At 35.3% G+C, this 15,591-nt stretch overlaps 2 protein-coding genes across 2 annotated transcripts; both read left to right on the top strand.

Moving 5' to 3' along the window:
- The first annotated feature begins 2,414 nt into the window (after positions 1 to 2,414).
- On the top strand, positions 2,415 to 5,779 carry LOC136820852 (TNF receptor-associated factor 4-like). The gene is made up of 5 exons (XM_067077089.1): positions 2,415 to 2,607; positions 2,925 to 2,970; positions 3,092 to 3,196; positions 3,504 to 3,572; positions 4,059 to 5,779. Exons 1-5 carry the CDS (start codon positions 2,429 to 2,431, stop codon positions 4,707 to 4,709), a joined length of 1,050 nt encoding a protein of 349 aa, XP_066933190.1. The 5' UTR covers positions 2,415 to 2,428; the 3' UTR covers positions 4,710 to 5,779.
- Positions 5,780 to 10,417: 4,638 nt separating this feature from the next.
- On the top strand, positions 10,418 to 15,474 carry LOC136820899 (mitochondrial import receptor subunit TOM40 homolog). Its single transcript, XM_067077135.1, has 4 exons — positions 10,418 to 10,669; positions 13,330 to 13,493; positions 13,988 to 14,089; positions 14,290 to 15,474. The coding sequence occupies exons 1-4, from the start codon at positions 10,519 to 10,521 to the stop codon at positions 14,836 to 14,838; spliced, it is 966 nt and encodes a 321-aa protein (XP_066933236.1). The 5' UTR covers positions 10,418 to 10,518; the 3' UTR covers positions 14,839 to 15,474.
- The last annotated feature ends 117 nt before the right edge of the window (positions 15,475 to 15,591 follow it).

The raw sequence follows: 15,591 nt of genomic DNA, 5'->3' as shown, positions 1-15,591 counted from the left end.
GCGTTCTTTAGAAAAATATAATAAAAGTTTTTGTTTGAATAGTTAACGACCAATAAAATGACAAAAATTCTTGTAAAATGTTCATCTTGACCCAACTGACTGAGTATATACCGTCAACTGCTCCAACTTGGGACTATCTTACGCAACATGGGACGGCCATTCCACCACCATTTCACCAAACCTCCAAAGTCATTTGATTTGAGTTCAATGCGCCGCGTATTAAAAAATACACAATTTCTCTTTCACACCGAGTAGGCTTTTAAATCGAAATATGAAAAAATAGGTGGTTAGGCGGCGGGCGTTCTCTAATTCTCCATTGGGCGTCTGGTCATTTTAAATGAAAACAAAAGTTAAAAAGGGCGCGCTATCAGTGAAGGTTATCGTGACATGTTATGACAGAAAGTATGATTGATAAACTTGGCGGAGTTATCAAAACAAATTTGTTGTCAAAGAGATATAACAGTAAGTGAAAATACAGGCCAGATATCAACAAGTCCCATGTTGTGTACACTCGTCCCAAGTTGGAGCAGTTGACGGTAGGCTTTTAAATCGAAATATGAAAAAAATAGGCGGTTAGGTGGCGGGCGTTCTCTAATTCTCCATTCGGCGTCCGGTCATTTTAAATGAAAACAAAAGTTAAAAAGGGCGCGCTATCAGTGAAGGTTATCGTGACATGTTATGACAGAAAGTATGATTGATAATCTTGGTGGAGTTATCAAAACAAATCTGTTGTCAAAGAGATTTAACAGTAAGTGAAAATACAGGCCAGATATCAACAAGTCCCATGTTGCGTACACTCGTCTCAAGTTGAAGCAGTTGACTGCTAATTATGTTGTAGTAATTTGTTCTTCAATAGAACCTCACACTCTCCCAAAGGTCTATCGTTGGGCTGGATATTGATTGGTTCAAATAATTATCATAGGTCTGTCAAAGATAGTGGATACGATAATCAAATCCTTCTAAAGGCAACCATCAACAATATGTTCTGTTTGCGTCGTCCGACTGACTCACCTTCAGAACATAAACCCCGAGTCGGCCCAGTCGCAATAATGTCAGAATTTTTTTTGATAGCTAAGCCTTTTCTACATCACCATATTCGCTTCAAGTTTTTGTTTATTCAGGTTTACTTCACCCACATTGAGTCTTGTTTGAGTTTTTTTCCAACCACCCTCATTGAAATTGTCAAATTGAAATTCACTGAAGTGGTAGCCAAAAATCAGGTCCGGTTTTGAGGTCAACGGTTTTTACTGGATTTATTTTAGCAAATTTAAACAGGGCGGAAAGGGATTCTGTTTTTTTGCCGACTGGATTTATCGGGAGTTACTAAATTTAAAAAATCAGACAACATTTGCTACCGACTGGATTTGGGGATGTTTTATGACGCGAACGGAACATATTATTGATATACGCCTAATTATTACACTCTTTACTCCTGCGGGAGTAAACTTGTAAATGCCTGCACTTATCAAAGTCTGCCCGAGTACACACACATTGCACGCTTAATTTCCCGCTCTGCTTGAAGAAGCTTGAGGTCTGAGGAAAATAGTAGGTTTCAGTTTTAATTTAAAACAGATGGAGCCGTGTTTTTAATGTTTGCCTTCTTCTATTTCTTCAAGTGTAGAAAGGTCCTTGAACAATTTTTAATGTACCACATTATAATGCGCGACATCAATTATAATGGATGCAAGACATTATAATTTATTAAAAATCAACATATAATGATGTACAACTTTATTTTCCGTGGTGAGTTAGAGCTGAAGAACAACATATTTCAAACCCTAACCCTAACTATCAAAGAACAAAACAAAATCCATAACTCCGACAGAAAGTGACTGTACGGTCACCCTGTTTACCTGTACCGTCATTCCTCATTCGGGAATTAACTGCATGTGGTTTAAAAGAACAATAAATTATGCGTGTGCATAAGTCTTTATGTGAAACATTTACCGTATCTACACATAAGGTAGATTTACGGATTCTACATATCTACACATTATGGTAGAAATAAGTGCGAGAATGTGTTGGCCTTTTTGGTTATGGGGGTATATACAAAGTATAGGACAAGGACACGATTTAGATTTTTTCTTGGGTGGGGGTAGGAACTCCAGAAGTCACACAACTTTTGTTGATGTCAAACCAAATGTTTCATTTTCCCGTGAACTTTGAAGACAAAGTCACTTAAAAAATAAATGCATAATCAATGCAACGCCAGTAATAGATGCAAAATATATATTCAATCAGAAGCGAAATGAGATCTCTCAGTAGTTTTAGAGCAATCTGCCTTTAAAAGCCTGAGGTACACACATTATGAATATTGAATTTATAGGTTGTTGGTTAGTAAATCGAGCAACAAGTCGTTGGCTCTTAACTTCTATTTATGATACTAATAGACTAAAGCTTTGTTATTTTTTTCAGCAAAAACTCAAAAATGAATGGAATGTCTGACACAACAGGTGGTTATGATGTCGAGTTTGCAGAGAGTTTGTCTGCAAATCTAGATGACATCAAATGTGCCATTTGCTTACTGATTTTGAAAGAGCCACTTCAAGCAAACCCTTGTGGTCATAGATTTTGTAAGAGCTGTATCGAAAGAGTTCCTGGTTTTGGGTGAGTCAAAGAAGGCTTTCAGAAATCCGATAACTATTTCATAATAATAATTGAATTGAATGGTTTTCATTATCTTTTGTATTCGAACAGATTCGAAAGATATTATTTTCTCACTTCAACAATTCTAGATTTAATGATTCTGCTAACCCTCCTACGAAGAGCTAAGACAAGTTTTGCTTTGCTGTGATTTTCTATTTTTTTCACGTACATTTGTCTAAGAGAGCTTTTCTTCCTGAAAATTTTTAAATAGCAAACAAGTAACTAAGATCTCTTCAAAAATTTTTGTTTTTATAATCTAGTTCGTTTATATCTTTCAGGTTGGACAATGAACTAGTTTGTCCAAGCGATCGACAGTCTGTTAAGGTATAATATTCACTTTTTCTTAGTATTCATGCAACTATAGCAACATTAAGTACATTTTAATGATAACTTACTTGCTGTACTAAATCTATCTAAATCCATCAATTTTAATTTGGTTCCTTAGGTATTTGCTGATATCGGCAAGGAGAGGGAAATATTAAATCTTCAAGTCAAATGCACAAGTTTCGATTTATCCTGTAATTGGACTGGTGAATTGCGCACTCTTGAGGTAAAGAACTTTCATATCAATTTCTAAATTCTTTCATTTCAATACATTATAAAATTATGAAGCTTTGGCAGGTAATATATGCAATCTTTATTGTTCTTTTTTAACATTTCAAGGACCCCCTTGTTAGGACTTGCTAATTGTTATGAAGCACAATTTTACTCGATCAAAGGCAGTCAATGTCCTAAAAATCCATAGTTCTTTTTCTTTTTAACCCTTCTTGTGTCTTTGGACAGAGATAAATCATTGCTTGTTAGCAGCAGCTCCAATTGTATTACAGTCATTGTATTGAAATGCTTTTATTTTATAGGGACATTTGAAGTCGTGTCCGCATGCAATATTCCCATGCAAATATCAGGCATTAGGATGTAAATTTCAGGTATACAAGATTAGTTAATGCTTTGGTTTCAAAATTAGTCCATGTCTTTTGAATGTGATTGTGTGTCTTAGCTGTTGACGTTTCACAGTATCATTGAATTGAGCATACAATTCTCTGTACTCACTTTTGAGTTAACGATAAGAGATGGCGGGAAAAGACATTGTTCAACTATTGAAGCGTTTATTTGACTTATTTGACACAAGACCCATGGACTTTCATAACTGAATTATTTTCTACATAAGTACACGAGTCTCTCTCATCTAAGGGTTACAAAAGAAATTAAAACTCAAAACAAAATAGTCTATTCAAAATCGGCTCTCTTAATGTCACTTTCTCTGTCTGTCTTGACTAAAATTCTATTTCCTAAGGCATAGTTTTCGTAAGACTGATCTGCACATGCCCAACATTCTTCAACCAAATCTCCATGGACTCTAGTGCTCAACTAGATTATTTATTCTGTATTTGTCTCCCATCCTCTACACGTAGGGTAATCGGCAGCAACTGTGCACTCATTTAAAAGAAGATATAGATGATCATTTCTCATTACAAATGGAAAAGATTATGCGACAGGAAAATCAAATCAGAGAACATGAGATTGAAATCGCTCAACATCAAGAGACAATATCACAACAGAATAATGTTATATCAAGTCTACTGGTTGAAGTTAAAAGTCTTTCAGTCATGTTTTTTCCACGTTGCCCTTATGAATTCGTCATTGAGAATTTCAAAGCAAGACTAACGAATTCTAAACAACAAAACGATTTCATATATTCGGAGACGTTTTATTATTTAAATGGTTACAGGGCACGATTAAAAGTTTATTTGAACGGTCGGAACGCTGTTCAAGGGACTCACATGTCAGTTTATTTTCAAATCATGAAGGGACCATTAGACGATAGTTTACAATGGCCGATGATTTTTGGACTGATTAAAATTTCACTGATCATAAATGAGAAATGCAAACATAAAATGGCAATCAATTGCAAGCAAGACCAAGAACATTTAAAAACTCGTTTTGTGAAACCTTTAAGAGAGGAAGGAGAAGCTTATGGTGTGAAATATTTTGCGCATAGAGACTTGCCTATTGATATACATGGTGACTTGATAAAATTGGTTGTTCATGTCACAAAGTTATAGCGAAGCCTCATTTTAAAGCTAAACCTCTTTTTAAAGCTAAACCTCTCGAGTTCTTAATAAACGTTGTTTTTTTAGAGGAAGCAATTCCTGTTTTCTTTCTGAAAACACAAGACCTATAGAATTGTCTTATATTCGCTCTATTTCTTAACCACGATGAAAACTACAGACAAAAACGCAATAGATGCACAATTACTAAAAGTATATACTTTAATATTTTATTGTCGTTGTTTTGACTCTGGAGTTTATTATTCAACATTTCATCATGGTTAGGAAATGGTCCACCAGATTCAGATTACAGATTCTAAGTACATTGTCACGTACATATTCTAAAAGCTATTTGCCGCATTCCTTTTAAGTCAGAAGCATTCGAAGAGCCATTTTTACGAAATATCTGCTGTTCTTTGCTATGAGACGGTTTTTTATGAAAAAGTGAACAGCGGGTCTCATTTTCTAGGAGGGTCAATTTACTTCAAAACATCTGTTGTTCTATTGCAGGAGATAACGTCATCAGTGACGGATCAGTGACCAGCAAATAGCATTTTCTAGGTAATGACGTCATCGGTGAACAGCAGATAGATTTTTCTAGGCAATAACTTTTTAATGAATATTTTATCATCTGCTGTTTCGTTTTGTTATTTTCATGAGACTGGATACATGATATTTTTGAAGAACAGCAGATAATATTTTCTAGACATTGAGACGGGTACAAACCCATGAACAGCAGATCAAATTTTTTGAGACAGTGAGACAGGGGTATAAACCCAAGAACTGCAGATCAAATGTTTTGAGACAGTGAGACAGGGGTGCAGACAAAGTACAGCGGATCAAAATTTTTGAGACTCTTAGACCAACAGATCGAAATTTCTAGGTAGAATATACGTGAATAGCAGATATTCAAAAAAAGGTTGCTGGATGTTTTTTATTTTGCTACATTATTATCATGTTATTTTTCTGTAACGCATACAAATACACCATACACCATTATTAATAATAATTTATTTATTTTTTAAACATTTTTTAAACTTTTAACTTTGAATGAATTTGAAAAACACTACCATTTTCAAAATTCACATTTGGCTTTAATTTTGTGTTTCCCTTTGTATAAAGAGTGCTAAGCGAAATAAATTTTACCCAGCGTTGTTTAAGCATTCTAGCTCCTATTTTTGCAGATGAATATGGAGTTTTTGTAAGATACTTTAATAATTGGTCATTTGAAGTAATAAAAATGACGCTTTCTTTAGAAAAAGTAACAAAACTGTTCTATTACTGGTTAACGACCAACGTAATCAAAACTAAGAGCTTGTAAAAACTCCATCTCGTCCCTATATCTTTGAGAAATTTACTGCGATCACGCCTGATACCATATCAATACTTGTTGAGTGCCAAGGGCTATTCGTTTGCCATGGTTATCCTAAGTGGATTAATTTTCGCGAATTTCGGCCATTTTTCGCGGAACATGCTATTTCGCGCAAATAAGTCCACGCAAAATTTCAAATCGTAATTATAAAATATCGCGAAACCCGAAAATTCAAATGCAATCAATTAAGTTGTATTTTCCTCATTCAACCTTTATTTTTCCTTTGGACAAACTTTAATCTTTAAAAATGTAGAAGATCAATTGGGTAAACATGTAACTAATATTTCCGATTTTAAAATCGCTAAATTTAATATCGGGGCAGGCACTCCAGGGAGGGGAGGCACTCGATTAAAAAACAACCATATACGTGCGGCCCAAAATTAGGCCTTTGAAACCGGACCCTTGCAGTGCAGAGAAAATTTTGCAAAATTTATGAAGATATGAGCGAAAAATCGACCCTCACGGTGCATATTTTCTTGAATTTTTTTTACCATTCTCAGGTAAAATATGGTCAGATTTTTGGAATTTCACACCCTTAAGCTTGGTACTCACTTGTCGAAAAAAGTGGCGTTTAACACTTAACGCACGCACTTAACTTTTCAGATCATCTATGTACTCACATGGTACTCGCTGGGAGCTTTTTAGCAAAGAGAGATAGAGAAAGAGGGAAAAAGTGAAACGAAATCGAATGTAATGCGCGTTTAGATATTTTTTTTCTAAGTTCGATAAACGCCGGTGTTTAACATTAAACGCAGGCGTATAAATTAAACGCCGGCGTTTATTGAGTGTACTCACTAGAGATCTTATGGTTTTAAACGCGCGTGTATAAAGTTATACGCCGGCGTTTAGTGTTAAACGCCACTTTTTCAACAAGTGAGTACCAAGCTTCTTTGCTGATTTCAACCTTTACAGTGCACAAGAGAAGCTTTAAAAATATACCCAAGGTTCGCAAGTATGGTAAGTCATTTACCTTGAGTGAGGGAGACATTTTTCTGGAGGGGCCAAAGTCAATTTTTTTAAATGGCGCCCCCCCCCCCCAATTTTCTAAAGTGGTGCCCCCACCGCCCACCAGTTTCTAAACTTTTACTAATTCATTTGCCAAGGCATAATGAGGAAGGAAATATTTATATATTAATATTTATTATATTATTTACTACTTGTGTTTCTCTGCACAATTAAGAGTGCTCAATACATAAGTAGAGCTTGATACATAAAGATTAAGAAACGTTGTATTTCTTTTCAATACTTAAAGTTTCTTGCTTTCGCATTCATCATTTGATTAGAAATAACTATCAAAACAAAATTCCACGTTTATTTAAAAAAAAATTCAATACAGCGTCTTCATATAAAAAAAATTGACGTCAATCTTTAGAATCGAAGTTTTCAAGTAGGTGTTTGTTTATGTGCCGGCATTTTGAGATAAGTTCAGATCTAGAGTTCAATAAATTGTCTTTACGCAAAGAGATTTCAAATTTTTCGCTCAAACAAAGGTCACATTTCAGGCTGCTTCTGTTGAACGGTTTGCACTTTCTTACAATTCGCCATGTAACTTTAGGGTTGGTCTGGTTACGAGAATGCCGCCAAAATTCGTTTGAGAGCTCGGTTTCATTTTCGTATCTGGCGTGGTTGAACGATTTCTTGTGGTTCGCATATCGCTATTTGAAGGTTGTTTCTGCGAGACCGATGTAAATTTTTGGTGGTAAATTCTCGTCGTCTGTTGTCAGTGTGGCTTCGTAAACAGTAATCATCAACCATGCACGACAGTCTCTGCTATTCAGCAACGACGAACCATGGGTTAAGAAGGGAGGTCAGCTGTTTGATGTAACAATGGGTGCGTATGACGGCGCAGAAGTGTGCGAGCTTGTTGGGACATTCCTACAGCACAAACTCAGCCAACAATATGACAAAAACGATATTGGTCTCTACCGCGACAATGGATTAGGCGTTTTCGAAACCGGCAAAAATGGTTCAAAATCCGAAAGAATCAAAAAGAAAATAACAAAAACTTTCAAAGACTTCGATTTAGACATTGTGATCGAATGCAATAAAAAGGTTGTCGATTACCTTGATGTTACGTTCAATTTAAACGATGGTACATTCCGACCTTACCATAAACCAGATAACAACTTACAGTACATCAACACCCAATCTAACCACCCACCAAATATCATCCAACAACTGCCAAAAACAATTGAAAAACGCTTATCGGAGCATTCGTCCAATGAACAAATCTTCAATGAAGCAAAGCCCATTTACGAAAAGGCTTTGAAAGACGCCGGCTATGAAACCAATTTAACCTTCACACCAACAGTGAACAGACCACAAACACGCCAAAGAAAACGCAACGTCATTTGGTTTAACCCTCCCTTCAGCAAATCGGTCGAAACAAATATCGCACAAAAGTTCTTGAAGTTGATCGACAAACACTTTCCTCGTCATCATAAACACCACAAGCTGTTCAATCGAAATACAGTCAAAGTTAGCTATAGCTGCACGACCAACATGAAAGCCATCATCGATGGGCATAACAAAGCAGTACTCAAAAAGCAAGACATCGTACAACCACCAAAAAAAAAACATGCAACTGCATCGTCAAAAATCAATGCCCCATGAACGGTAAACTGCTTAGCTAAAAACACTGTTTACGAAGCCACACTGACAACAGACGACGAGAATTACCACCAAAAATTTACATCGGTCTCGCAGAAACAAACCTTCAAAAAAAAGCGATATGCGAACCACAAGAAATCGTTCAACCACGCCAGATACGAAAATGAAACCGAGCTCTCGAACGAATTTTGGCGGCATTCTCGTAACCAGACCAACCCTAAAGTTACATGGCGAATTGTAAGAAAGTGCAAACCGTTCAACAGAAGCAGCCTGAAATGTGACCTTAGTTTGAACGAAAAATTTGAAATCTCTTTGCGTAAAGACAATTTATTGAACTCTAGATCTGAACTTATCTCAAAATGCCGGCACATAAACAAACACCTACTTGAAAACTTCGATTCCAAAGATTGACGTCAATTTTTTTTATATGAAGACGCTGTATTGAATTTTTTAAATAAACGTGGAATTTTGTTTTGATAGTTATTTCTAATCAACTGATGAATGCGAAAGCAAGAAACTTTAAGTATTGAAAAGAAATACAACGTTTCTTAATCTTTATGTATTATATTATTTATATTAGTGGAGAAGAGTAGATATATCTTTGATGAATGGAAAAGGGAAAAACAGGCCGCACCATGGTTGGTGCCGACTAGAAAATTTTTGAAAATCGACTGCTAAGATACCCTAAACCACTGAATCAGAAATAAAATTTGACACTTGTTACAATCATGAACTAAATAGTTGAGACAAAAGGGAGTTCCCGGCAAAATTTCAAACACCACAAATGATTTTTAAGCGCCTTACACTTGGAAAGTAGATAGAGTTCTAACTCTGAGTTTTAACATGAGACTTAAGACTTACGACCTTAGGATCTCAGGATCGATTTAAAGGTTTAAAAGCTCAAATTTTCTCGAATAAGGCTTGGAATATAGCCTAGAAGCCACCAAACCCCTCTAAAATCGAAATATTCAATAAAGAAAGTGAAAGTGCTAAAATAGCAATTCTCGCCGGAACTTTAAATTCTGAAAAAACGTTAAAAATCTCAATATATTTCGACGCAGTTAGATTTTCATTATAATGCTATATTATACAAAAAAAAAAATTGTAAATTATCTGGATTGTAAAGAAGTTACCAATTAACTGTATTATGCAAAAAATTGCACCCTTACAGTACAAAAATCAGTGAAAATCATACCCTTAGAGTGCATTTTTCCCAAATTTTCCTCGAAATTTTCGATCCCTTTCGAAAAAATGGTCCAAATTCTAGCATTTTTGGTCAAAATATCTAGATTTTTCAAGAATTTTTTTCAAGAATTTTTCTACCCTTACAGTGCATCTCTAGTTTTCCGACCCTTACAGTGCATTTTAAACATTTTGGAAAAGGTACCCTTCAGACCCTTATTAATTAGGACCCTTAAGGGGCGACATGAATTCTAAAATCAGGGCAAGAATTCAAAAAAGCAAGTTCCAAAGTCACAAAGTTTCGCAGGTCTTGGGCCGTTAATTCAGGTCTTGGGTCGCTTACGGAAATTTTTTTTGCAAAAAGCAGGTACCCCTCCCTCCTGACACCAGCGATGATGGGGGGTAAATTGATGTTCTTCTACATCCGCCGCTGCAGCGCTCATCTTATCTCGACACCACGTGAGCCGAAACTTTTATAACTGTCGATGTAACACGACGCACGAAACTTTTTACACAATGTCGTAGGCCGTAGAATTTTGGTGCGTGCCTACATTGAAACAGTCGAAGTTCTCACGCAAGCAAGGAGTTGCGGACGGCAGGCTGTTTTGGTAGGAAAGCCACCAAATTTTTAATTTTTTATCGTTTTATATTCAACATAAGATGGGCAATACTTACACATTATACGCTGCTGAAGGGATGGCTCCTCCTCCAGTTGACCCTGCTCCACAGTCTCCACCAACTAGTCAATCTATCTTGACTGCTGTCAGCAACAATCCCGGTGTTTTCGAAGACTTGCACAAAAAGTGCAAAGGTATATACTTTTGGGTGCATGTCAATAGTCTGACACTTTCTAGTCCGACAGTAAAATAGTCCGAATCTAAAACATAAATTTACAATTTAGAAGTCTTTTTTTCCGACGCCACTTTTGTCCGAAAACGAAAGATTTTAGAGTGTCGAATGCTGAATAAAGGGTTTTCACTGGAGAATAATATTAATAAAAGTTCATTTTGGTGGCATTTTGACATAATTAGAAATAAAGGACCAATGAAATTTGCGTAAAGATAATTTATAGCAAGAAGAATGCACTGCCTTTAAGGGTCCCTTTTTGCGTGTTCAGAATTATGCTATAAGGGTTATAAGCACCCCTCCCCAAAAAGGGTTGTAAAAACAGCTTAATCCAATTTCTTGACTCTTGAAAGCCTAATCCTAATAAGCTTCCCAAAATTTAAGAAAAGTCGGGTTTAGGGCCCCAACCTCAAAGTCAGAACTTTGGATTTTTATAAGCACGTGGTTGCTTATAAAAGATGTGCCTCCTCTTTGGCGATTCATATTTCGTTTTATATGTTTTTTTGACTCGTTGTCGGACAAAATTGTTGTCGGAATACTGACGTATTTGTCAAATCCAACGTCGGCAATTTTTACTGTCGGACTAGAAAGTGTCGGACTACTGACGACCTCCCATACTTTTTATTCAATTTCTCTTCTATATCTTCTATATCTATATCAATTTTTTAGTTCTGTGAATTTTTTTCTAATTTCCCATTGAACTGACTAGGTCAGTCGAAATTTCTCAGTCTGAGAAATCCTCTCTCAAGTCTGTAAGAGCGCGCAGTTACACAGTTAAAATTTACGCCTGCTGTGTGCAATTGCTCGGTTATGATCCAGTCCAGGTCGAGATTGCTTTAGCAGGTTATAGAGGGTTCAGATTTTTCAAATCGGGCGAATACATGGTCAACCTGGCAAAAGTTTTTAACACAATCATTTTCTACGATAAATTTTGAGTAAGATAGTAGTCCAAGGCTTTCTGATTTTACCGAAGCGATCTGAAGCAATAAAGTATTTTTAAATGATAGACTAGTTGAGGGACACCGTCAACTGCTTTAAACTTGGGGCGATCGGACGAAACATGAGACTGTTGCATATCTGGTCTGTATTTTCACTTACTGTAAAATCGAAAGAGAAATCGTGTAATTTTTAATACGCAGTTTTTTAACTCAAATCAAATGACTTTGGAGGTTCGGTGAAATGGTGGCCGAATTGCCGTTCCATGTTTTGTCAAATAGTCCCAAGTTGGAGCACTTGACGGTACATGCTTAGCCAGGCTTAGCACCCATTCAAATAGTGATAAGCATGTAATTGCACCCTTCAAAAAATTCTACAATTTTGATTGCCATGTTTATAATTACGCGTGTAAATCTCAGTTATTAAGAGGATTTCCCAGACCAAACTCATTTTAAAAATGTCAAAACATATTTAATGAAAAGCCATTTTGAAAGCTGAACTATATAATGAGGACAAATAAAAATAAAATAAAATTTCTTACATTTCCTACAGAAATATGTCTCACAGCTCGAACCTGTCCTGTTTGTATCAGATTATAAAAAATACAGGATGGGTTTCCTGATCAAACTCAAACTGGTAATCCTTAAATTATGACTTCAAGATTTTCAACAACAAAAATTGGCAAATTTGGGCCAAATACCGGGGGTTTTGTTAAAATTGCTTTATCAGATTTTGTTGAGTTTTCCTTACAACAAAGAAAAGATTGTTTATGTTTAAAACTTAGCTTGATTTTCAAAAATCATTTTGAATGTGCCTTGGTGTTTTTTTCCTTTTCCTTTTGAAACATTTGTCATCATCATCCAGCATGTTTTAGCCTACCTCTATCAGGTAGGTCCATTCAACATGTTGCTTTTTGGACCTACCCCGGTGGGGTAGAGGTCCTATAAATTAATCTGTGTTCGTCCGTTCGTCCGTTCTTTCGTTCGTCTGTTACCAACTTTTCTCAGGATTGAATCATAGGAATCTTTTGATTTTTGGTACAAAGGTGCAAAATGGTGATGGCCAAAAAGTGACGGAGCTCGATTTTCGGGAAAACAATTTTTTGGGCTAATTTGGGCTAAAAAACAGGTTTTTTGGACTTCGTGAAAAGTTGGATCATTAATTTTTTCTGATTTTTTGTATGAAAGTAGGGTACCATCATAGGTAAAAGATGGCTCAAGCAGATTTTTGCAAAAAATTTTTGTTGGCTCAAAAAACACATGTTTATTTATAAGAATCACTATTAATAAGCATACATTAATGTTCTTAGTCAAATTACTCAATATTTTTTAAGAGATAGATGTTTTTTTGCTCATGAGGGCTTACTTTTGATGTGTTAAATGCATAACCAGGTAGGTCCATAAAAGTATCACTTGTTTATTTTGGTCTTACTCCCACTAATTCTTGGGGTTAACTTTAACCAAATTTCTAGGGGGGTCGGTGAGAAAAGCCTGTTAATACCCATTTCCTTTTCTACTTTAACCAAACTTGACCAATTGATTGCACCGATTGAGCTTCATTGAACTCCATTGAAATCCATTGGGCAATTGAAAAAACACCAGGCATGAGGTACTTAATTAAGACATTACTCAAATTTTGGGGATCCTACTGAGACAAATTTTCCTTTTCAAAAATCTTTCTCTCTTTCAGAACTTTTCCCTGTCCCATTTGATGGGTTTCGACTTGCAATCAACAAAGGCTTAAGTAATCATTTCCAAGTCAGTCACACACTAAATTTGACGTCAGCTCCACAAGGATCATCATATCACTTTGGTGCTACCTATGTTGGTGGATCACAGACAAGTCCATCGGAAGTTAGTCTTGTTTAAATTTTGTATGAAATGTTTTTGTTGACATATGAAATAGCAGTCATTTGCCATCTTTCAATGATGATGAATTGATTGTCCTTTTTATTGTTTTTTTCTGTAATATAGAATAACACTTGATTGTGTCCAATAAGGAATTTAGATAATGGAGTTTGGAAACAATACAAAAAGAGTTCAGGAAGTTGAACCAGGCCATTTTTTATGCCTTTTAAAGGTCCGATTATCGGACGCTGCCCCAACAAAAAGTTAAAAATATGTTGAAATTAGTAGCAAAAATTGCCTTTTTGTTAGAAAATCACCAGAAAAAGTGCCCTTTTTGGTTCCAAGCTGACGCTTCCTTTTTTTTCTAGAAAATTGCCTGAGAGGGCTTATTAGGTGCCTTATTACTCACTGGTTCTAAGGGTTTTGTTTTAGAAAAAAATATTAATCAAGTATCGTTCAATCAAAATACTGACTTAAAATTTCACAATGGCATCTTTCAGGCTTATCCAGTCATTCTTGGAGATATTGACAACAGCGGAAGTTTGAGTGCGCAAATCATTCATCAGTTTTCTCAAAGAATAAAAGGAAAATGTGTTGTCCAGGTATAAATAGCTTTTTTGATAAGTATTTATCTTTTTAAATGATTTTTGTGGTCATTTCTTGCAATTACTCTTTGATTTTGTACTCTCAAAATATTCTAAATTAACATACTATCGAGTGACATTTACTTTTAATGGTCGACACATAGAATTTTCACATTAAAAAACATGAAACCTGTTAAAAATCTTCTATATAATTATAGAGTCAAAAACAAGAATTAGCCATGGTACAATTTGATGCTGATTATCGAGGTGATGATTTCACAGCCACCTGTACCCTTGGAAATATTGATGTAATTAATGAGTCTGGTATAATTGTTGGTCATTACTTACAACGTCTGACAAAAAGTTTAGATCTTGGTGCCGAAATACTTTATCATTATGGACAAGGCCAAGAATCAGCTACTCTTTCAGTAGCAGGAAAATATACACAAGAAAAATGGATAGGAGCTGCTCAGATAAACCCAGGAGGCTGGCATGTTTCTTATTATCATAAAGCAAACGATAATATACAGGTTGGAGTTGATTATGAATATAGTTCACGGATGCAAGACTCTTGCGTAAGTTTAGGTTACCAAGTGGATGTTCCTAAAGCTAATGTTACTTATCGTGGTTTGGTTGATACTAACTGGACTGTTGCTGGTATATTCGAGAAAAGATTACACCCATTACCATTTTCTTTTGTATTAAGTGGAATGTTAAACCATGTCAAGAATCAATGTCGGTTCGGTTTTGCATTACAAATTGGTTAGTTTTTCTAATCGTCAATTACCATTACATAATGAGACTATCTAATTATGTGCTTTGAGCACTTGAAAATATGTGAAGAACAGAAATCATACAGTTGCCTAAATGCTGGCTGTAAAATAGAAAAATAAAAACGAACAGATATTTTTTGTCATAATTTTTTTACCTGTCAGAAGAATTTCAGAAATCAGCTTTTAAAGGACCTCACATTCATAGAATATATTCTACTTCCAATATTCAACTTTTTGTTTAAAATGTAAGTTATAGAGTTTTTAGAACACATTTTTTATTTCTTTTATTTGATTGATACTATAAGACGATGGGTTTTAGACCTTCTATCTGGTGACCCTGTGAAAGCTGCCCAGGAAAGTTATTTTTAGTAACTCTAAGGAAATCCTTGAAAACACTTTTTGCATGTATACATTAGTGAATGACTTTGTGTTTTCCAAAACCCTTTTAAAATTCTAGAAGCAATTGGTTTGATATTTTCATGACAGTTTTGACTTATACTGCAGCCTGAAATGTTGTATTATATTATTTTTGATGTTATAGATAGTTTAGAATAAAACTTAGAAATCTCTACTTTATAAATAAGCATACAATGTAATGAAAACAAGCTTGTCTTCAGATTTTTCCTCTAATAGTCTTTCTTCTAGGTCGTTCAAAAAGCTGTATTTTATTTACAAATAAATGCCACTTTAATCTTGACCCCAACTAATACTTCCTCTTCTTCGAAACTTTATTGAATTTGTTTATGA

This window comes from Clytia hemisphaerica, unplaced genomic scaffold, assembly GCF_902728285.1.
Source record: "Clytia hemisphaerica strain Z4C2 unplaced genomic scaffold, Clytia hemisphaerica genome assembly, whole genome shotgun sequence".
Taxonomy (NCBI): Eukaryota; Metazoa; Cnidaria; class Hydrozoa; order Leptothecata; family Clytiidae; genus Clytia; species Clytia hemisphaerica.
Note: the sequence above shows the minus strand (reverse complement) of the source record. Positions and strands in the feature narration are given on the sequence as shown.